General features: G+C 43.7%; 1 protein-coding gene across 1 annotated transcript in view; it reads left to right on the forward strand.

The window, feature by feature from the left end:
• The window catches only part of LOC126155690 (dynein axonemal heavy chain 8-like), a 622,476-nt gene that overhangs the window by 106,907 nt on the left and 490,450 nt on the right, over nt 1–25,119 (forward strand). The window contains exons 6-7 of the mRNA XM_049916245.1: nt 3,050–3,226; nt 21,313–21,582. Of these exons, the coding sequence (XP_049772202.1) occupies nt 3,050–3,226; nt 21,313–21,582 (447 nt within the window). The remainder of the gene's footprint in view (nt 1–3,049; nt 3,227–21,312; nt 21,583–25,119) is intronic.

A 25,119-nucleotide genomic window follows, 5' to 3' on the forward strand; every position in this document is an offset into this window, starting at 1 on the left:
CGTGCACTTTCAGTCTTCGGCGCCCCCTGCAGCTGTTCGGTGCTTCCCTTACTTTGTACGGCTAACTGTGGCAAGTCGCTATACCCTCTTCAGTTCTTGGATTCACATATGTGAACTTTGAGGTTCCACATTGTAAAATTAATAGACGTTTTTTATCAACTTATATGGTGCATCTAGCTAGAAAAAAAACTAAACCTACGCAACCTACAAAAAAACAGTTTATTAATTTTATGTTTATTAATTATTAGTCTATGTTTATTAATTATTAGTCTAAGGCACGAATATTAGAATGTACGGTAGGTATCACGAGGCGTAAGTGCATTAGCAAGACACACCGCTACCGTCAGAGAGCACCCAATGACCGTTCAGTAGCTCGCAATTGCCATAACATATTGTGTTGTAATTGCTATTAAGAGCCAGTGTGAAATTTTATTAGTGACTGGCGATCGAACTAATAGTTATGCCGTAATTATTATTATACTGAGGGATTATTTAGGGTAGGTTTTTAAGTGAAACAGAATGGTTCGTTGCACGATCGCCAACTTAAGAACCACAGCAGACAACTAAGTAAGTTACGAATTAAGTGTCATAGATTTCCTAAACACAATGTGACGAAGACAAAATGGATAAATGCTTGTAAAAATGCGGATTCGTTTTCAGTTGAAAATGCTTGTTTTTGCTCAGTACATTTAGTGCTTCGCATTATCAAAGGGATTTGAATCTACCATCCTCTGGTGCTGAATTAGGGTTTAGTAATGAGCCTATATTGAGAAAAATATATGGGGAAAAAAACAAAGATATTGTGAAGAAGTAGAAGATATTTTACGGGTAAATATATTACAAACTAATAAAGAAATTTCTACTAGATAAAACATTAACCGTGAAAACAAACACTACCGTAAATGGACAACGTGTGCTTAAGCAAACAACTAGAAATTATGGAAAAAGAAATAAAAGACCTTCGGCAACAGAAAGCAGATTTACAGGATCGTCTGTCTCTCGATGTAGCGCTGAGTTACACGAAATTAAAACATGTTCAAAATGTGATTCGGGGCTCTTTTTCTGTCAATAAATGGTTATGAAAGGACGGTGCACTAAGTGGCCATCTGAAGATACTGCAAAGGCTACGACTTCACATTGCCTGTTTTTATTTCATGCATGAATTTGGCCAGCTATGGACAGCATACAACTTAAGACTTATGGTGTTTCTTTTTCTTCCGTTCTTCCCAGTCCTTCTTCATTTTCTCGCCAACTACTCGTCTTTGCTCATCAGTCCACACTCTCTTGGGTCGAGGTTTTGGCTCATCTTCTTCATAGTTTGCGTTTTCTATCAGTAGCCTGAAGTGATTCCTGTCACGTATTATTTCTTCTGTAACACCTATTTTTTTGGCGTCTTTCTTTAGTGCTTCTATCCAGCCTAAAGTTTTTTTCAGCTTACTAACGTAATTAAAAATTTTCTTTGTAATCTGAGTTTCTTCCATTCTTTTTAAATGTCCGTAAAATTTTAGCCATCCTGTCCTCACTGTATCTGTGATCTTTTCTGTATTTTTGTATAAGTCTTCATGTCTCCTTTTAATCCATCTATTTTCCTTGTTTTTCTCAGGACCTAGAATTTTTCTTAGTATTTTTCTCTCTCTTTTTTCTAGTTCTCTTACTTCGCCTTTCTTTTTAAGTGTTAGGCACTCTGATCCATACGTTGCTTGTGTCCTAATAACTGAATTATAATGTTTAATCTTCGCTTGTATGGATATTGATTTAGTTTTGTGTTAATTTGTATGCAAATTCTAACTTTTTTATTCTTTCTTTATTTGTTGTGTTATCCAGTCCATTAGCTTGGATCCTCTCCCCCAGGTATTTGAATATATCAGCTCTTTTAATTTTTCCATACTTTGTTTTCATAAACTTTTCTGTATTATGTTTGTGTTCTATATACTCGGTTTTTTCATAGGATATTTTTAGCCCAGTCTTTTCAGCAATCTCGTGTAACAGATCAAGCATAACTGTTGCGTCTGTTCGGTTTTCAGTTATCAATGCCATATCATCCACAAAGACTAAACATTTCACTTCAAATTTGTTCATTTCTTGGCCCATGCTTATACCCTTTGTGCCTCTGTTTTTTAATGTGCTTTCCCATGTTTTTACTATTTTATCTAAAACCCAGTTAAAGAGAATTGAGGACAGTCCATTTCCTTGTCGAATTCCTGTTTTGATTTTGAATGGTTCAGAAACTTCGCCTTGAAACTTAATTCTTGATGTTGTATCTGTGAGCGGTTGTTCAACAAGTCTTCTGTTGTTTTCATCTATCCCTGATTCATAAAGTATCTGGAATAGTGTTTTGTCTGTCAGCTGAGTCGCAGACCTTCTTGAAGTCTACGAAAGTAACTACTTTATTTTTATTTTGTATAGCTCTCACTTTCAAAACTGTTTTTAAATTAAGAATCTGTTCTGCACATGATCTACCTTTTCTAAATCCTATATTAGGTCCTGCTTGTTCCTCTATTCTATTTAAAAGTGATTTAGAAAGTATTTTGTATGTCACTGGTAACAAGGATATGCCCCTGTAGTTGTTGGTGTCTTTTTATCTCCTTTTTATGGAGAGGATGGATCAATGCTTTGTCTATTTTATAAAGTATTATCTTTTGTCATAGGCATACTGAAATATTCTCTTCCTAGTGGAGTCACTATTAAAAAGAGGACTCAGGAAATTTAGTGTTCTTCCAAGTTTTACTGATTTAAGCCTTAGTGTTCTGGAAACTCAAACTTATTAACAAAATTTGAAAAAGACGTAGTTCGGAGGCCTACAAGCCAGCATTTTTCCGACCACAGAAGAAAATGGTATGGCTAATATAAAGCTTAGCAATAATAATAACAATACACTAAAAATGGAAAATCTCGATTACATTCGTACCTGCGCATGAGTTATACATGCGTGCTCCGTATGCCTATAAGCTTCAATGCAGTGCGGCGTGGTGGGAGGGTTCACGGTGACGTCACAGCTTACAGCCCGTCTGTGCGTAGGCTTTGCCAAGAGCTTTGTGTGACGGTGCAGGTGCTGACGCGAGCAGAGCGGCTGCGCTCAGTGCGGGAGGACACGGGCCCGCTAGACGAGCTGGACCAGTGGCGCCGCCTGCTGGCGCGATTCGGCTCCGTCGCGGAGCACACCGCCTCGCCCACCTGCCAGACGTTCGTCATTCTCCTCACAGTCGCCAGGTCTAAGCTCGCCAAGGTAAGCCTCAGTGTGAACGTTTTACTGGCTGAAATTGTTCGGTTTCTCTTGACCAGGTATGTAAGTGTTACGTGTTGGATTTCTTTTTGAACACATTGGCAACTTTTAGTTCCTTCGCTTTTTTGTTTTTATTTTTATTTATTTTTTTCCATTGCGACAGCGTACTGTTTTATCAGCTTTCACAAGCTTTGGTTCTAAATCAACCTTGTCCCCTATTGGTCTTCCCGTCGCAAACAACGCTGTCGCCTTCATCACCACCGCCGACAGTTCTGTCGTTAGTGAGATTGATTCTGAGACCATTAAAGTAATAGTTTATTTATACACTGACGGAAAAAAATCGCAGCACCAAATAGTTATGCTACATAAATGAAAATTGGTAGGTGTGTTTCTACATCTGAAAGATGACGTCTATTAAAATGTCGCGCCAGTTACTTTTAAGGTTGGACGTGGGGAATTGATGTTAGTCAAGAATGCCTTTGAGACGACGAAGAAGCCTTTATCGACAGCTGACTGAGTCTGAACGAGGTTATGTAATAAGGCTACGAGAAGCTGGATGTTCCTTTCACGATACTGCAGAAATACTTTACCGGAATGTAGCCACTGTACACGATTGCTTGCAGTGGCGGTCACGACAATGTACAGTCGCAAGAAGAACAGGCGACCGGGCTTCGGACGACCAGGTGGTACTACCGAGGAGGAGGACCATAGTCTTCGGAGTATGGCTCTGGCGCATAGTACTGCATCTGCAACAGTAATTTGTGCAGCAGTTGGCGCCAAGGTGACACAACGAACTGTTACAAACCGATTACTTCGAGGACAGTTCCGAGTCAGATGCCCTGTAGCGTGCATTCCACTGATCCCAAACGATCACCAGTTGAGATTGACCAATGTCAAGTGAGAGCTCATTGGAGGACAGGGTGGAGGTCTGTTGTGTTTCGGATGAAATCTGGATTTGTCTCGGTCCCAGAGATGGTAGTGTGTTTGCTAGAAGGAGGCCTGTTGAGGGTGTGCAACAAATCTTCGTGCTAGACACACTGAACAAATCCCTGTAGTTATGGTCTGGGCTGCGATTTCGTATGACAGCAGGAACACTCTCGTGGCTATGTCACGCGCCCTGACTGCAAATTTGTCAGTCTGTTTTTTTGCCATTCATGAACAGCATTCCAAGAGGTGTTTTCCACCAGGATAACGCTCGCCCACATACCGCTGTTGTAACCCAACGTGCTCTACAGAGAGTGTCGACATGTTGTCTTGGCCTGTTCGATCACGAGATCTGTCTTCAACTGAGCACACGTGGGACATCATCGGACGAAACCTCCAGCGTCATCTACAACCAGCGTTAACCGTCCCTGTATTGACCGACCAGGTGCAACAGGCATGGAATTCCATCCCACAAACTGACATCCTGCGCCTGTACAACACAATACATATACGTCTGCATGCTTGCTTTCAACATTCTAGTAGTTACACTGGTTATTAATGTTCCAGCATTTCACATTTGCAATGGCTTATCGCGCGCTTACATTAACCTGTGATCTTGCAATGTTAATCACTTAAATACGAGGTATGTCCACAAAGTAAGTTCCGTTTGGTTATGTAAAACAAACGTGTACAGATACAGAAAAAATATTTATCGTAGAAAAATCTACAACTGTTAAACTACTTTTCTGCATAGCTTCCGAAATTTTGTAGGCACTTGTCATAGCGTGGCACAAGTTTTTGTATGCCTTCTTTACAGAAGGTTGCCGCCTGTGTATTGAACCATATGGTAACATGTTCTTTCAGCTCGTCATCATCGTTGAAGTGTTGACCATCAAGGACAGATTTTAGGTGTAAGAAGAGATGAAAGTCGCTAGGAGCGAAGTCCGGGCTGTACGGAGGATGATCAAACGCGTCCCAGTGAAATTCCCGTAAGAGCTCTTCGGTAACATTTGCCGTGTGAAGTGGGGCATTATCGTGGAAAAAAACACCTTTTGACAGTAATCCTCGGCGCTTGTTATGTATTGCGCGGGGCAATTTCTTAATGGTCTCGCAGTTACCATGTGCATTGATTGTTTGGCCTCGTGGTAAGAGATCAATCAGCAAAATGCCTTTTCTGTCCCAAAAAACGGTGCACATGACTTTTAGAAGTGTCAGTATTTGCTTATGCTTAACCTTCGTTGGGTATGAAGTGTGCCTCCATTCCATTGATTGCCGTTTTGTTTCAGGAGTGTCGTACGATACCCAAACTTCATCCCCCGTGACTATCCGACAAAGAAAACCACCACCTTCTTCACTGTAACTGAAGTGCACTGCTCATCCGTTGTTTTTTGTGTTGCTCAGTAAGAATTTTGGGTACCCAACGTGAGCAAACTTTTCGAAATTTCAGTTTTTCGGTAACAATTTCATGAATTAGTGATCGTGAGTTTTGCGGTACTTCCATAGCAAGGGCACTAAGTGTAAACTTACGGTTGTGCTTAATCTTCTCTTCAATTGTGTGAACCAGTTCATCAGTAACCACAGACGGGAGTCCACTTCGTTCTTCATCGTGCACTTGATCACGTCCTTCATTGAACAGTCTGACCCATCTTCTAACCATTGTATCACTCACAACATTTTGTCCGTAAACCTCGTAGATTTGGCCGATGAATCTCCTTTGGTTTAATTTCTTTGCATTTAGAAAACGAATCACAGATCCGTTTTCACACGCGGCGGCATTTTCAATTACGGCTGACATAAAGAAGTACTACAAAACACGCGTCGGCAGCAGCGATCTGAAAGTGGCGTACATGTCTTCTTGAGTCTGAGTAACTTCCCCCAGCCGGTCGGAGTGGCCGAGCGGTTCTAGGCGCTACAGTCTGGAACCGCGCGGCCGCTACGGTCGCAGGTTCGAATCCCGCCTCGGGCATGGATGTGTGTGATGTTCTTAGGTTAGTTATGTTTAAGTAGTTCTAAGTTCTAGGGGACTGATGACCTCAGAAGTTAAGTCCCACAGTGTTCAGAGCCATTTGACCATTTAACTTCCCCCATGCTCGGAACTGCGATCTTAGCGCTGCCGCGGATAGAGAAAGAATCGGAACTTACTTTGTGGACGACCCTCGTATTTTACCTGTAGAAATGGGTTCCCGAATTTTCATTACGTTACATTAAATATTTTTGGATGTTGCGATTTTGTTTCTGTCAGTGTATTTTCAGTTATTTTTAGACGTTTCACGTAGTGTTATTAAAATCTTTGCGACTTGATAGTCTGAACTCCACTGTGGCCATTAAAATTGCAACACCATGAAGTTTATCTGCTACGAACATCAATTTAACATGACGTGTAAGTTTACTACATGCTTGGCTATGCAGATGATTAGCATTCCAGCTCAACTGCACAAAATAGATAGCAGTAACGCCATCTATATCTACGGTATTTAAAGAAAGGCCCACACAGCAGGTGTCTCATTCACAAATCGTATCTGAATGTTGTTTGTTTCTGAGGAGATCGTTTTGTGGTTCGTACAAGTAAGAGAATATTAGCACGTGTCTGAATTTGCCAGCAGCTGGATTGTGACCTGTCGAGGCTTTGTTTATCACCCTGTGATACTGTTACTCTCATTGGTCGGGAACTCGTTGTTGTCATGCGAATTTTAAATGTGTTGTTTCAGGAGGGCCATACTGAAAACCATGCCGGCCGAAGTGGCCGTGCGGTTAAAGGCGCTGCAGTATGGAACCGCAAGGCCGCTACGGTCGCAGGTTCGATTCCTGCCTCGGGCATGGATGTTTGTGATGTCCTTAGGTTAGTTAGGTTTAACTAGTTCTAAGTTCTAGGGGACTAATGACCTCAGCAGTTGAGTCCCATAGTGCTCAGAGCCATTTGAACCATTTTTTGAAAACCATGGAGGATCGCACCTTCCCCTTCTCGACTAGCGCCGGAGAGGACAGACATATAGCGGTTAGACAAAAATATGGAAACAGGGCGAGAAATGCATGCTTGAACATAGATGCAGACGCTAGTCAAGTCTACACGTTTGCGCTGTTGTGTCAGATCATGAGTGGCCCCTGTGCAATATCCTCAATACTCTGCAAGAGTCCGTCGTGGGCAAAACAGTGTTCTGCATAATCACGAGTGTACTGAATCAGAATTAACTTCGGACGTAGGTAAATTGTTAGTGCTCGTGTGGCGGGTGCAGTATATTGAAGACACGTACCGTATACAGGGAAGGTGGGAAAACATCTCCGCTAAGCCACAACGCAGATAGTTACAGGCGGTCACTGAAGGGGTGTATCATGAAAAATAAAGAGGACGACAGTTCCAAAAGTCACTGCAGAACTAAATGTCGCACCCGCGAACTGGACGCCAAAATAACACGAAGGTAGCTCCGTAAGCTAGGAATTAAAGGGCGAGATGGAATCCAAACACCACTCATCAGTGACGCAAGTGCCCGTGACGAGGGTTGTGTGCTGAACGTATATAATTTGGTCGGTTGAGTCTTGTTTCGCACTGTTTACAACTTTTGGCCGATTTTACGTCCCAAGAATGAAACATGGCGGACTTCCGATGATGATTAGGGCAGCCACATTGCGGTATTAGTTGGGCCCCATGGTTACTCAGCATGGATGCATTACTAACAAGGATTATATGACCATTTTGGCTCATCAGATCCATCCCATAGTACAGTGTTTGCTCCCCAATGATAATTCTGTGTTTAAAGATGATAGGTCCTCTGTTCACGCCCCCCCTCGCATCGACCAGAACCGATTTTGTGAGCAGGAGGATGAATTGTCGCATCTCCCCTGGCCACCTCAGTAAACAGATCTGAATATTGTTGAACCATTGTGGACGAACCATTGCTGTCTGCTTTGGAGAGAAGAATGCGTAACAGCTAATCAAATAGCTCTGAGCACTATGGGACTTAACACCTGAGATCATCAGTCCCCTAGAACTCATAACTACTTAAACCTAACTAGCCTAAGCACATCACACACATCCATGCCCGAGGCAGGATTCGAACCTGCGACTGTAGCGGTCACGCGGTTCCAGACTGAAGCGCCTAGAACCGCTCGGCCACTCCGGCCGGCAACAGCTAATAACCACTATCGTCGTTACCTGAACTTGCCACTATTTTACAAGGAAGAATGGTATAATATTTCGTTGAAAACCACACAGGACCTGTATTTATCCATTCCGAGACGACTAGACGCTGTTTAGAATGCCAACAATTATCCTACACCGTATTGGACATGGTAATGTTTTCCGTTTTTGGTGTTTCTTTATTTTTTCCGTCTCGTATATTGCTCTCTCGAATCGTGCCGGCAACAACTAATCACCACTATCGTCGTTACCTGAACTTGCCACTATTTTACAAGCGTCGTACCTCGAGTCGGAAAATGAGATTATTTGCAGCAAGACAAGTATCTATAGGGACAGTGCGATGCCGCTCGGAGCTCTACTGTCAGCACATCGACTATTGTTGTGACAGCAGAGAGACGTGCTGACAATAGTGCCTCTTACGACAGCCGGGCGCTGAAGACCTTGCTGTCGTGCTTTCGCAAAACCCTTCTACTACTACACTACTACTCTTACGACAGCACTGGACGCAGGCGCGGAAACACGTTTTTCAGGTGTCTTTCGATTCTGCGTAAAGCATCAAGCTTGATGTACACTACTGGCCATTAAAATTGCTATACCAAGAAGAAATGCAGATGATAAACGGGTATTCATTAGATAAATATATTATACTAGAACTGACATGTGATTACATTTTCACGCAATTTGGGTGCATAGATCCTGAGAAATCAATACACAGAACAACCACCTCTGGCCGTAATAAAGGCCTTGATACACCTGGGCATTGAGTCAAACAGAGCTTGGATGGCGTGTACAGGTACAATTGCCCATGCAGCTTCAACAAGATACCACAGTTCATCAAGAGTAGTGACTGGCGTATTGTGACGAGCCAGTTGCTCGGCCACCATTGACCAGACGTTTTCAATTGGTGAGAGATCTGGAGAATGTGCTGGCCACGGCAGCAGTCGAACATTTTCTGTGTCCAGAAAGGCCCGTACACGACCTGCAACATGCGGTCCTGCATTATCCTCCTGAAATGTCCAGTTTCGCAGGGATCGAGTGAAGGGTAGAGCCACGGGTCGTAACACATCTGAAATGTAACGTACACTGTTCAAAGTGCAGTCAATGCGAACAAGAGGTGACCGAGACGTGTAACCAATGGCACCCCATACCATCACGCCGGGTGGTACGCCAGTATGGCGATGACGAATACACGCTTCCAATGTGCGTTCACCGCGATGTCGCCAAACACGGATGCTACCATCATGATGCTGTAAACAGAACCTGGACTAATCCGAAAAAATTACGTTTTGCCATTCGTGCATCCAGTTTCGCCGTTGAGTACACCATCGCAAGTGTTCCTGTCTGTGATGCAGCGTCAAGGGTAACCGCAGCCATGGTCTCCGAGCTGATAGTCCATGCTGCTACAAACGTCGTCGAACTGTTCGTGCAGATGGTTGTTGTCTTGCAAATGTCCCTATCTGTTGACTCAGGGATCGAGACGTGCCTGCACGATCCGTTACAGCCATGCGGATAAGATGCCTCTCATCTCGACTGTTAGTGATATGAGGCCGATGGGATCCAACACGGCGTTCCGTATTTTTCCCCTCTGAACCCACCGATTCCATATTCTGCTAACAGTCATTGGATCTCGACCAACGCGAGCAGCAATGTCGCGATACGATAAACCGCAATCGCGATAGGCTACAATCCGACCTTTATCAAAGTCGGAAACGTGATGGTACGCATTTCTCCTCCTTACACGAGGCATCACAACAACGTTTCACCAGGCAACGCCGGTCAACTGCTGTTTGTGTATGAGAAATCGGTTGGAAACTTTCCGCATCTCAGCATGTTGTAGGTGTCGCCACCGGCGCCAACCTTGTGTGAATGCTCTGAAAAGCTAATCATTTGCATATCACAGCATCTTCTTCCTGTCGGTTAAATTTCGTGTCTGTAGCACGTCATCTTCGTGGTGTAGCAATTTTAATGGCCAGCAGTGTATTATTGCGTGGAAGCTCTGAGGAGATTGAATGCTCTCATATAACTTTCGTCATCATTGTATGGGTCCACATCTTGGTGTGATGATACGGGATGGCACTGGGAACACAAGAAGATCATCTCTCTTTCGCATAGTCATTAATACGGACAGCTGCTATACAGGACTTCTCAAAAATAATATATGTATTGCAAAGTATTATTTCGTCCAAACTATCGATCGCTACGCCTCGGCTGGGCTATTGGAGAAACGAATAAACAGTGTAGTTTATATTAATAGCCACTAGATGTCAGTTGTCTCCTGTTTTGCTTGGTAACTGTCATATGTTTAAAATGGTTACTCCGTAGTAGAAATCATCTTGTGTTCTCGAGTTTGCGAAGACGTTTCAGGTTGAGGTACCAAATGGATCCTCCGAATGGGTAGAACGTTCACAGATGGTATCGACAGTTTCTAGATACAGGATGTGTATGTAAAAGAAAGAGTCCTGCCCTCCCTCGTGTTTCTGAAGAAAATGTTGCACGAATTCAAACTGCATTCCAACGAAGTCCTTCAAAATCAACTCGTCGAGCCAGTCTGGAGTTACAACTGCCCACAACAACAATTTGGCGTGTTTTGAGACGTCGGTTCGTTATGAAACCGTACAAGTTACAGCTGTTACAAGCTCTGGGTCCTGATGACAAACGCAAACGTGTGGCATTTGGTAACGAGATTCTTGATGCTTTTGACAACGATAACACTTTCGCACAACACATCGTGTTCAGTGATGAAGCGACTTTCCGTGTTAGTGGTCAGGTAAACAAACACAATGTTCGAATTTGGGGCCTACAGAACCCACATGCAGCCATTGAAAATGTACGTGATTCGCCCAAAGTCAATGTGTTTTGTGCGATATCCCGATTATCTATTTACGGCCCATTCTTCTTTGACGGTTAACGGTCAGCAGTATCTCCCTATGTTACAGAACTGGTTGTTTCCGAGGCTGGACGAAGACAACTTCATTTTTCAACAAGACGGAGCACCCCCTCACTTGAGTCGCCAAGTGCGTGAATATATGAATGAAACTCTACCGAACTTTTGGATTGGTCGTCAAGGAGCTGGCGACTTAGCATGTCTCAGCTGGGCTCCATGGTCACCGGATTTGACACTCTCTAACTTATTTCTGTGGGGTATCGTTAAAGACAACTTTTATGTACCACCACTCCCACAGAACCTGGAAGAGTTGAAGAACCGGTTCCATACTGCCATGACATGAGTGACGAAGGACATGCTTGCCCGAGTATTGGAGGAATTTGAGTATCGATGTGATATTGCTCGTGTAGTTGATGGAGGACATATTGAACATATGTAATCTGAACTTGAGAGTTCGTAAATATGTGTGTAAAGTTTCATATTCATATGTGTTAAAGTTTAATAAATATTTGCATTCGAAATACGTATATTATTTTTGAAACACCCTGTATTTCAAGTATGTTAACGCCAATGGTTGCGCCATATCTTCGATTTCTCTCTGGCGTTAACCTTCAATAAGATAATTGCATGTTGCTTGTGCCGTCTTGAGCTACCTCAGTATAGAGTATGTTCGACTGTTCCCGTCGTCAGTACGATGTCCAGATCCCTCACCTATTGAAAACTTCCCTTCATAGGTTGGCTAGAGACTGGCACACCACTTGTCCCTAGTCATAATGATTGATGAATTCTGGCGTAGGGTTGAAGCAGCATGGAATGACGTGTTCCTGTGTATAGTGATCCAAGCTCACAAGCTCCGTTCGACTCCATGCCTAACCACCTCAGAGCCGCCGTTGCTGTCAGTGGTGCCAGCTGCCGCCCCCTACCCCCTTCCCAAACCAAAAATGTCACCTACAAATTTAATCAAGCATTCTTACTACTGTACTATACACCTACATTAAGTAAAATGTAGCAATTTGCTATCCTTTTTGGTGTTGCAATTTTAATGACCAGCACTGTATTTGAAATTAATTTTAGCCATTTCAAGCTGAGCTGTTAAGTATCTTTGTGTTCTACTGACTTGAACTGTGTCCTTGTCCTAGCTAACCTCGTCTTAATCCACGAAGCAAAGTTGGGAAACTACGATGGAGTAGGATTATGAATAGAATGGATAACCTGAAGGTGCTTGAAGTATATTAAAGGTAGTTATAATTAAAGTGCTGCTACTCAAGGAGGCCCATTGTGGGCTGTAATAATCGAAAAGGAGCGAAACTTGGTTTATATACACACATCAAGAAAAGTTTTGCATCACCCTGAAGATAAGACGTTGACTGTGGATATTGTATCACACAGTCCCTTTGACAGTTCAGAAGAGTCACTAAACCCGCCCAAAGATGTAAACAATCATGCATGAGCAGCGCCTATTAGACCGAGGGGGTCCGACAGCCGATCAGTTCCATTCATTCCGTCTGGAAGGAGGTACACGGCTCGTATTGTCTGTAGTTCAACCATGCCTAGACGGTCAATACCGTGGTTCGACCACAACCGCAGTGTTACTTTGTGCGAGGAAGGGCTCTCAACAAGAGAAGTGTCCAGGCGTCTAGGAGTGAACCAAGCGATGTCGTTCGGACATGGAGAGACAGGAACTGCCGATGACATGCCTCGCACAGGCCGCCCAAGGGCTACTACTGCAGTGGGTGACCGCTACCGAAACCTACAGATTATGGCCTGTAGGAACCCTGACAGCAACGCCACCATGTTGAATAGTGTTTTTCGTGCAGCCACGGAACGTAGTGTTACGACTCAAACTGTGCGCAATAGGCTGCATGATGCGCAACTTCGCTCCCGGCGTCCATGGCGAGATCCATCATTGCAATCACGACACCATGCAGCGCGGTACAGATGGGCCATACAACAGGCCGAATGGACCGCTCAGGATTGGCATCACGTTCTCTTCACCTATGAGTGTCGCATATGCCTCCAACCAGACAATCATCGGAGACGTGTTTGAAGGCAATCCGGTCAGGCTGAACGCCATAGACACACTGTCCAGCGAGTGCAGCAAGGTGGAGGTTCCCTGATGTTTTGGGGTGACATTATGTGGGGCCGACGTACGCCGCTGGTGGTAACGTCTGTACGATACGTGAATGCCATCCTCTGACCGATAGTGCAACCATATCGGCAGCGTATTGGAGAGGCATTCGTCTTCATGGACAACAACTCACGCCCCCATCGTGCACACCTTGTGAATGACTTCCTTCAGGATAACGACATCGCTCGACTAGAGTGGCCAGCATGTTCTCCAGACATGAACTCTATCAAACATGTCTGGGATAGATTGAAAAGGGCTGTTTATGGACGACGTGACCACCGACCACTGTGAGGGATCTACGCCGAATTGCCGTTGAGGAGTGGGAGAATCTGGACCAACAGCGCCTTGATGAACTTGTGGATAGTATGCCGCGACGAATACAGGCATTCATCAATGCGTGAGGACGTCCTACTGGATATTAGAAGTACTGGTGTATAGAGCGATCTGAACCACCACTTCTGAAGGTCTCGCTGTATGGTAGTACAAAATGCAGTGTGTGGTTTCCATGAGCAATAAAAAGGGTGGAAATGATGTTTATGTTGGTCTCTATTCCAATTGTCTGTACAGGTTCCGGAACCGAGGTGATGAAAAACTTTTTTGGTGCGTGTGCTAATGCTTTAAGGCGAAGTTGATTTACGCTGGAAAAAATTAGATCCAGTTGTGGCCGCCAGTTGTAAATCAGACACTGTACACTGTTTGTCTCATGGCACGTCACCACGCTGTCATTTGACAAGCCATAACGTGAGTCAATAGTATGGCTATCGGGAAGAGAGACCGTGTGCTGTTAGTGAAACCTACAGTACTGAATTGAGAGAGTATCACCGACTGAAAGGTCTGAGGTGGGGCCTGATGATGATAATGAAACTTGAAAATACGTGTGAGCTTGGTATAGCGCCTGGAAGAGGAAGACGTCCTACTCCGCTGTAAGTTATTGACGATGTTGCTGTTGCTGTAAATGACCATGTAGCAGGTGACCCGGGTAGTGCTAGTGCTCACGCAATGTCATGAGAATTGTCCGTACCATGGTCAACACTATGGAAAGTTTTGCCGTCTATATTACGCTGATACCCGTAGAAGATCCAGACGGTGAGGCAACTGAAACCTCGTAATCCGCGGCAGTGTTGTGAATTTGCTCAACGGTTTCCGGCACGAATAAAAGTTGGTGACATTTGGCCGGGCAGAATTCTGTGGAGTGAGGAGAAACGCTTCACACTACATACATAGAACCGCCGAATTTGGGGTACCGTTAAACCCCCTGTTGCGCACGAAGAGCCATTGCACTCGCTTTATATGACAGTGTGGCGTGGATTCACAAGCACTTTTATTCTCGGTCCGGTCACCTTTAAAGAGAATACACCCAGAGGACCTGCCGGTATACCGTGATGTCTGCACGTTTCTGAAATCTGGTACAGCATGTGATTCCTGCTTTCGAATAGCGCAGCTTTGTGGAAACCAACGTTTTCACGCAGGCTGGGGCAACACCTCATGTCTCTCGCCCAGCGAAAACTTTGCTTAATGCGATCTTCCACGAACGTACTATCTCCAGAGGTTTCCCAGATGCAAGGCCTGTATGGTCACTTGATCTGAATCCATGTGACGTTTCACTTTATGGATATCTGCCAGCTGCTCGTTCATTCTCTGTCTGATCTGGAGTCAGCGTACAGGAACACTTTTCTCAGTTTCTGCCGGAACTTCTGCGAGCAATTATCACTACATCGTTCTACGGATGCAGCATCTCGTCGACGTCTCCAGTGCTCATACTGAACAAATTGTGTAAGCGGCTGTTGATAATAAAATCAGCATTTTGCCTTTTTCACTTATTTGACCTTTCCTACCCACGTACCTTTCCTAATCCATCACACAAGGAAACATTGCTATACATCTGTCTTCAATTCACTGCCCTGGAATTACACCTGGTGGCCAAAATTGGAATTATTTTCTTTGTCAGCTCAAATCGGTTCCCCATTTACGCGTTAGAATATCTAAGTTTCGTTGCCATATGATAATTACAGCCCACACTGGACCTCCGTGAGTAGTTGCACTTTAATTATAACCACCCAGTATTAGCAAACCCAAATAGCAAATATTCAAACATAAACATTTATTACGCATTTTTCGACCAATCATTATTTAATATACAGGAAATGACCAGTTGTGCGATTTACGGGTCCGAGAACATTCCACTGTAAGAAGTGTAGCCTAAACTCTTAAGAAAAAAAGAAAAGAAACGACGCACCACAAGGAGTTAAGCAAATTGGTCACAAATTGAGATTCATTGACGGAAAATCCAAAACTGTAAACTTTAGCGGCCGATGGATGAATGTGTGACGCTGCAACGCATTTTCAACGTGCAGCTGGCAAGAACTGTCAACAGGGGACATATCGATACTAGAACATGAATTCTTTGCAAATTTCATTCCGTGTACCCAGTTGAACAGTAACTACGCCTGGCAGACAGACGCGTGATCAATACACGCAGATGTCAGTATTTGAGAGAGGACGTGTAGTTGGGCTCCGTGGAGCCGGTAGGAGTAATCAGCGAATCGCTCAAAATTTGAATAGTAGCGACGCCACTATTGGACGATGTTCGCAGGAATGAGTGAACTATGGTGAAACACAATGTCAAAAGGAGATGGTCGACCTAGAGGGACGAAAGAACGTGAGGACTTAGCAATCTTCAGAGATGCACTCAGAGCCCAGGATTCATCATTATCATCGGTCAGATGTGCTACTGATGCTTCAGTGACCACAAGGACCATTAATAGGCGGCCCACAGGACGAGGGCTGAGCTCACAGAGCACCTTCCACCGGCTACCCCTGACCTTTGTACACCACCAAATCAGTTTGCAGCGGTATCAGGCACATTGTGCACGTAATCTCATTGACTGGACTAAACTTGTCTTCAGTGATGAGTTCTGCTTCCAACTGAGCGTCGGTGACCAGCGAAAATGTTTCTGGAGACGCCCCGGACAGCAGTGGGATACCAACCTGACAGTCGCAAGCCATGCGGTTCGATAACCAGGAGTGATGGTCTGGGGTGCCATTTAATTTCATAGAAGGGTCCATTTGGTGGTCACCCGCTGCGCTCTTACAATACAGCGGTCCACTACAATATTCTGCGCCCTGTTTAGTTGGTCTTCATGGCAGGCCATGATGGGCTTACAATTCAGCAAGATAATGATTGCTCGCACACGGCGAGACTCCTACTGCTTGCCTTCGTGCTTGCCAAATCTTACCTGGGCCAGCAAGTTTGCTGGATCTCTCCACAATTGAGAACGTTTGGAGTATTACGAGCGGGGCCCTCTAAACAGCTCGGAATTTTAACGATCTAACGCGTCAACTGGACAGACTTGGGCAGATATCCGTCAAGAGAACATCCAACAGCTCTAGCAATCAATGCAAAGACGAATAACTGCTTGTATGAGGGCCAGAGGTCGACCAACGCGCTATTGACTTGCTGAATTTGTGAAGCTCTTTCTTTTGATTAAATCATCCAATTTTTCTGAAATTGTAATCAATTTTTCGTCGGTACATGTACATCACATTTACGATTTCCGTCCCATTCGGATAATCCATTCATGGTGCCTCTTCATGTTGTCTGAGAGTGTATATTGCAATACAGCTGACTGAAAACAACAAAGTGAACGAATTTTCTGCGCGATACTTGCCGATGGACAGCATTTTGCTACACTGCATGCTGGCTGATGACGACTCCACCGAACTCTGGAAACGAACCACATGGTACTCACGCCTCGCTACCCGTGGACGGAAGCGATATGAACGATTTCAGAACGCTGCACAGAACACCGACGCCACTTTGCTGTTGCCGAACACACCCTCATGAATGAACATACGATTATATTTAATGAAGAGAAGTACTGTCCCCTGCATCTACAGTACCTGCTGGGATTGTATCATCAAAGAAGCTATTGGTACCAAAACGTTTAATAACGACTTGACTCGGGACAGCGGCTACACCGTTAGTAGCTCGTGGAAACCATCTAACGAAGTCAACATAGCTACCAATATTGTTCCAACGTAGACATATATGTGGTCTCTGGAAGCATATGACTCCATGACGTTTCCATAACAAAAGTCAGCCACTTAAATAAACTACCAAACGGCCTACAGATTCTCCAGATGATGACGGCGGAGGAAGTCGTCGAAAGCTTGAGACTGAATACAAATTTGAAGGTCTATGCGATACTTGAATATCGATCATCAATCTGGGATCCGTACCAGAAAGGACTGATAGAGGAAGTAAAAATGATCCAAGGAAGAATAGCGCGTATCATAAGAGGTTCGTTTAGTAAGCGCCAAAGCGTCAAGGAGATGCTCAACCTAATCTAGTTGTAAATGGGCTGCTTCTCTGTTGGCAGCGCTGTGTAGTGCTTTGCATTGGATCTCTGACTGCACTTTCTTTGTAAGAGATTCTGTGGCTGGTTGGACTCGTTGTTGGAAGTTCGTCGCCAGCAGTAATGGAAGTACTATTGGGCGGTTGGAGGTGAACAGCCAGCAGTGATGGATGTTAAATGTGAGAAATTAGCATTGATGGTCGGTAGAGGTCTGAAGTGTTGGCGTGGGCTAACGATCTGGGAGTATCCGAGTTCGAGATTGAAAATTATTCTTGATTATATATCTTTGTATTGGATGTCAATGACGATTTATATTCGTGTTTGAACTGGATGTCACATTATTAAGGTAAAAAAATACGTTATTTGGTTTGCAACAAAATCTTTCCTTTGCTAACCGCATGCCTATTAGTAGTTAGTGGCCTATTAGTAGTTAGAATCTATTATTTAGCTGGCAGTATTGACGCTCGCTGTGTTGCAGTAGTTCGCGTAGTGAAGATTTTTGTGAGGTAAGTGCTTAATGAAATGTATAGGTTATTGTCAGGATTGCTTCTTATTAGGGCCATTCTTTTGTATTAATGATTTGAATCAGGTTGTAATTTTTTTTTCGAGCAGTCAGATTGCGTTGCACTAGAATATTGTGGGTCAGTGTTGATATGATAAGAAAAAGCAGATAAGAAAAAGCAAAGAGAAAGTAGGCTCAGTACGTTCAGTTTTACTCAGCTGTTTCAGAATCAAGTAACGTAGATGTTTTATCTTCTCAGTCGTTCAGCAGTTTGAGTGCAGATTCACACATTTAAAGAAGTTTCATAGTGACAGACGCTACAGGGAAGTCGTTACGCATCCCGAAAGAGTTCGTTCCTGGAAGAATCACCCACCCAAGTCCGACAGCGCTCAACTTTGGTGATCGGACGGGAACCGGTGTTACCACTGCAGCAAGGCCACTGGCACGTATTGCACCCTCCTATGTCTATTTCACGGAAAGAGCATGACCATAAAATTTGAGTGATTGAGATTACGCGGAAGCTTTGCAACGATTATTCTTCCCGCGAATCATTCGCCACTCGAACAGGATAGGGCGGGGAAGGCCGGGACATGGCATTGATACAAAAAGTTCCCTTCATCACACAGCATAATGTGGCATTTGGAGTGTAGCTGTGGACGTAAATGAGGGAGGTGGTCAAAAATACACAACACATTGCCATGTCTAATATGGTGTAAGAAATCCGTTGGCATTCAAAACCCTATCCAGTCATCTGGGAGTTGATAAATACAGAATCTGTGTATCAGGGGAAATTGTACTATTCTTCATGCGATATAGTGCCACGTTCAGGTAACGATGATGGAAGTGGATAGCGGTCACACAATCTGTCTCCAAACTATACCCCAGAGGCCCAATAACATTGAGCCCTTGCGGCGAGAGGAGATGCGACGAGTCATCCTCGAGCTCACAAAGCCAGTCATGGGCGATGCTGGCTGCGCGAAGAGGGGCCCTGTCGGATTGGAACACAGCATTACCATTGGGGAACCAACATTAAACCGTTGGCTGGGCATGTTCAGCCGAAATGGTCACATAATCTTCGGCAGTAATTCGACCTTGCAGAGTAGTCATGGGGCACATGAAATACCAGGATATGACTGCCCAAACCATCACCGAACCCCACCCATGTTTCACTCTTGTGACGTAAACTCAACCAGAAGTTGGAAACAGTGTGAAACAAGATTCACACGACAAAATGTCTGTCTTCCACTGCTCCACGGTCCAGTTTTTTTGGCTTCCATACCCCGTTTTTCTGTTACGAGTATTCGCATAACTGATGAGTGGCTTTGGAATTCTAGCTCGCTCTGCAGTTCCCATGGTATGGAGCTCTCTTCGTGTTATTTTGGTGCTGACAGCTTTCACAGCTGCGATATTCAGTTTCCTCTTGAAAGACCATCTGTCAAGATCACTCAGTACACACATTGATCCACGTTGTGGCTTAGCGGATGACGTTATTTCGCTTTCCCTGTGTGCAGTATGAGTTTTCGATACGATTCCTCTTTGAATATCAGCCACTTTGGCTACACTGGGTACGGAAGGACTCACCAACCGAGCACCAACAACTTGCCCACATTTCAAATCGCTTAGCTTGTAACGGAACATATTAAAGGGTTTACTTTACCGAAGTATGCGATACCCTCCAAATTCAACCAGTTTAACAAGTATTTATGATTATAGAAAAGTTATTGTGTATGTTAACAATGATTGCATAACATGTCTCCATAAACAGTCAACCCATTAAATTATACTGAGTAACTGACCCACACAGAAGTTTATATCACTTGATCACTGATACAGCAAATGTCATCATGTAAAAACACGAAGTTCATCTTAAATAATTAATATAAAGTACGAAAAATAGTGGCCAACTTAGGTATTTTGGATCTCCTTAAATAAAAATCACCCAGTGAAACCTATTTGTTCACTAGGAGCGGTTTCACTCAGTATTCACGAAATCAATCCTATTTTAGACGAAAACCAATGTAATTCTTAATAATTCATGTTATTTACTTATTTATGCAAATTAGAGAAGTCAATTGACAAACTTCTAAAAAACGGCCTTTTTGTAACAAAGAATTATTCTGTCAAGTCAACAAATCTGTCTGTCATTTTAATAACATGTTAAATTATGTCACTCGATGCAAATTAATAACTTTTCTGCACAAATTATGATAACAGATGTACATGTGACTTATAAACTATATCTCTTTTTAGTAGTTCTTTGACAATGTTATAAATACAAGCTGCAAGAAGGGTCGGGAGGCAGTCGGAATGTCACTTTGGTAAAGTGTGTTTGTGTGTTATTGTTTGAGGTGGGTAAACAATGCAAAGAACATGTAACGGAAGTACTACTTTGTGTTGAGTCATGGTCTTTGGTGGACAGTGGAATTAAGATGGCCACCAGAGTAATAAATATTTGAAGTTCACATATTTGTTGGCTTCGCTCGTTCTTTATCATCAAAAGCACATAAAAAACACGGGACCTCATGTTTTTAACCCTAGACAACCAGATGTAGAGCCAGCATCAGCATCGAGAGACAGCAGCGATCCAGCAAGTAGCAGCGATTACTACAACACAATGCATTTTAATGGCGCCAACCTAACACCAAGTGCTAACAAGCTCCGTAAATGGGAGTGAAATAGTGCGATTATAGCAATTAGCAATATCTACGACCAGGCGACCATTACAAGCTCCGACACGGTGCACTCACAACTACCCAAAACACTGTTCTGACCACGACCGACACTAGCAGCGTACTGAGGACAGAGCTCAGGTGCCGTTTATGGTCAAATACAGCAAAGCAACCTGCAGGTTGGGCTATCATCTGGATTTATGTTGAACCATTCATTGCTCACGGAGCAGGTCAAGCCGGCCGTTGTGGCCGAGCGGTTCTAGGCGCTTCAGTCCGGAGCCGCGCTGCTGCTACAGTCGCAAGTTCGAATCCTGCCTCGCTCACGGATGTGTATGATGTCCTTAGGTTAGTTAGGTTTAAGTAGTTCTAAGTCTAGGGGACTGATGACCTCAGATGTTAAAGTCCTATGGATCTCAGAGCCATTTGAACCACTTGAGTAGTTGACAAGGGGAGGGTGCTGTTTTAGTCAAGCAGCGCACTTAACTTTGAAAGCCGCATATTTGTTGTGTGAACGTGTCTGGCATAGCTTTTGTTGTGCAGAGATGGAAGGCGCTGGACAGCCGCGTGACGGACGCTGCCAACGAGGCGCGGGACAACGTGAAGTACCTGTACGCGCTGGAGAAGTACTGCGTGCCGCTGTACCGCGGTGACCCGTTCGCCATCGACTCTCGGCTCGCCAGCCTTATGTACTGCGTCCGCAACATCTTCACCGTCTCCCGCCACTACAACACCACCGAGCGCATCTCCACTCTGCTCTACAAGGTTAGTCTCTCTCGTATCCCAACAGCTGACACTCTGGCTCATATAATACCAGAAACAAACCGAAACATGAAGTTTTCGTAGTTCTGTTAAACGAGAAGTTATGCAGGACAGTATGTGAATGCCCTTGCTTTGCTATTACCTTTTATTAAAAAATAAAACGCCTGCGCGTAAAGATTCATTTTAAGAATATCAGTAAGAGAATTCAGAACGCGGGATTGAAAGAAGTTTTAATCCATCTCTGGGACAGCTTTTTTTGTTTGTTTATGTGCGTGTGTGTGTGTGTGTGTGTGTGTGTGGTGTGTGTGTGCGTGTGTGTAAAATAGTGCATGCTAATTATAGTTTTAATCTATCTTTGGGATATCTCAGGCCAAATTTAAAGATCTTTTTGTGCGTTTGTGCGTTTGTGTGTGTGTGTGTGTGTGTGTGTGTGTATCTGTAACACTACAGGCTAATTATTATGATTATACAGACTGCCACTGACGATTTTTACCGTTGCTGAGTTGTCTATACTCGCAGTTGCGTAATTCACATATCATAGGTATTTTCTTTCAGAAATGTGGTTACAACTACACCTCTTGTTGCGTATCTGTTACGGATTTTAAGTAACTTATTGGCGAGTATTTTCATACAGGTCTATTTAGGAGGCCGCGCGGCCCCTCGACAGCCATTTCCAGTTGAATTGCAAACCCCATTACAGTGTGGAAGTGAAGGGAAGTGATCAACAGTTATTTCTGAGCTCTACGAACAGTTATCACGAGTTCCCAGCTAGGGTCATCGAGTTACTTTCGAGCGACAACGAATGATAGACTAGACGGTGCCCTCCAAGCTGGATCGTGGACTGGACTTGAATGTGGAACGTATAATTTAGTTTGTTTGGACTAAGCGATCTTTAGTGAAATTCTGTATCTTTACATTGAGAATCTTCATACGATTTGAACTGTATTAGAGTCTTTCATAAAAGTGGCGGCTTCTATTGCTTCATTCGTTGGTAGATGTGTAGCTGTCTTAATATACGGACGTTTATTCAGCATGCAATGCAGCCTTCATTGACGACAGTCGCAGCTGGGGTATTGATTTCTTACCTTGTACATACTTAGTGAAGTAATGTTATTAACTCTTTCTTTAATAGCTTCTGTCTCTGAAATGTCTTGTTCAGTTACTTCTCTTAGATACTTGAATTTGTTAGTTCTCGCAGGTTTTTCATGCTTAATTTTCGTTATCTTCGTGGCAGCCATAAAGTTTTTCGTGAATTCGTTTTTCTCAAAGAAGCTTTGTAATCCTGCTTTTCCAGCTTGTTCTTTCAGAAATTCTGTTTACTGGTCGTTTCCATTGAGTCTGAGAAAACTAGCTAGGTCGTCTGCAAACAATAAACAGTCTCTTTGTAAGTTGTTCCTTTGTAACCATATCTAACTCCGTCACTGATTTGGCTTTCGCATGACATTCTCCATTCCATTATGATTTTGTCTAAAAGATAAAGAGCAGCAGGAAGAGGCCATCACACTGTCTGACTTCTGTTTTAACCTAAAACTTCTAGAAATTCCACTCTAAAACAGTTTAGAATAGACCTTGGCCAGCACTCGTACAATACGGCGGGCGAAAGTCAGGTTGGTATTACACAGCTGACTATGCGTCTCCAAAGAAGTTGTCGGCCTGGAATCTCACTGACTTGACAATTAGATTGGTGCATAAGATCGTTGGGTTTTTGTTTTGCGTTTGGTATTCCGGTTGCTATGGGTTTATTTATCGATTATTAATTTTATTTGTAATTGATTGGTGCTATTTAAGTTTATATATAGTCATTTCTCCTTTGGAGATAGTGAGTGAAACTTTGGACGCTAGAAAATGGAGTGCCAATAGGAGAAATCGGAACATTTCCAACATATTCTTCAGATTGAGTTCAATACAGTGATGACAGCAGCGGAGGCAGCCAGAAACATTAGCGTGTGTATGGAGATAATGCTATTGGACAGGAATATTTTGACATCAGTAACTCTCCACGTTCAGGAAGACCTTCGGGGTTAGATAAAGATCGGTTAAACGCATTAATCCACTACGATCCACATCGGTGTACTCGAGAACTGGCACATGTGATGAACTGTAATCATCCCACGACCGTGCGACATTTATATGGAATGGGGAAAGTTCAAAAACTGGGTGTCTGGGCTACCTCTAAGACAAAATCAGTGAGTGGCCGTATGAACATTCTGCTTCTTGGTCATCAATTGGCTCGCAAATAACATCATCCATTTCTATCCTGTATCATTATTGGTGATGAGAAATGATATCTTTATGCTAACACAAGGAAAAGAAAGAAATGGTTGAGCCCAAACGCAGCATCAGCCCCTGTACAAAGACATGCGCGTATCCACAAAAGAAAATGTAATGCATCTTGTGGAAGAGTGACGGTGTGGTGTACTACGAATTGCTTCCACGAGGCATAACCATCACTGCTGTCATTTATGGTCAGTAGCTGAGGGGTCTTGCAGACGCAATCCAAGAACAACGACCAGGAAACTATACAGGAGTTGGGCTGGGATGTTATTCCACACCCACTTCAATCATCTGATCTTTCGTCCTCAGCTTTTCATCTTCTCCACTTTCTATCGAACGATCTTCAAGGAACTTACTTTCCGGGTGAAAATGCGCTCCATGCATGAGTCGGTGTGTTCTTCGCCTCAAAACCACGTGATTTCTACTGTCACGGAACAGGAAAGTTACCCCAGATTTGTCATACTGTTGTAAATAGTGAAGCAAAATGTATTATTAATGACTAAATTCTCTGATATGTATATTTTTTGTGTTTATTAAACGTGTGGAAAAGCCCAAAAGAATTGTTTTCTTTGATGAGTCCTCCTTCAAACGGAGCCCCGATGACCATCGCGCACGTGTTTGGACACGCTCCGGACAACGATGGGTACCAACCTGCCTGTCGCACGCCATATTGCCTGCCAGCCAGGAGTGATGGTATGGGGTGCCGTTTCACTTCATAGCCAGACCCCTTTAGTTTTCATGCATGGCACCTTCACAGCACAACGGTACGTCGACGATATTCTACGTCCCGTTTTGTTGCCCTTCGTGGCAAGTCATCCTGGCCTTACATTTCAGCAAGATAACGCCCACCCATACACGGAGAGAGTTTCTACTGCTTACCTTCGTGCTAGCCAAACCCTATCTTCGCCAGCAAACGCGCCGGATCTCTCCCCAAATGAGAACGTTTGGAGAATTATAAACAGGGCCCTTGAAACTGCTCGGGATTTTGAAACTCCAACGCGCCAAATGGACAGAATTTGTCAGGATATCTCTCAGGACTACATCCAACAACTCTACCAATCAATTCCAAGCCGAATAACTGCTTGCGTAAGGGTCAGAGGTGGACCAACGCGTTATTGACTTGCTCAATTTACGAAGAAGTTTCTCCTGAATCAGTCATCCAACCAATTTTTCTGAAATTTTAGTCATTTGTTTGTCGGTACATGTACATCACATCTACGGATCCCGGCTCATCCGGATACTTCCTTCGTGATGCAACATTTATTT

The sequence above is a fragment of the Schistocerca cancellata genome, chromosome 2 (genome assembly GCF_023864275.1).
Source record: "Schistocerca cancellata isolate TAMUIC-IGC-003103 chromosome 2, iqSchCanc2.1, whole genome shotgun sequence".
NCBI lineage: Eukaryota > Metazoa > Arthropoda > Insecta > Orthoptera > Acrididae > Schistocerca > Schistocerca cancellata.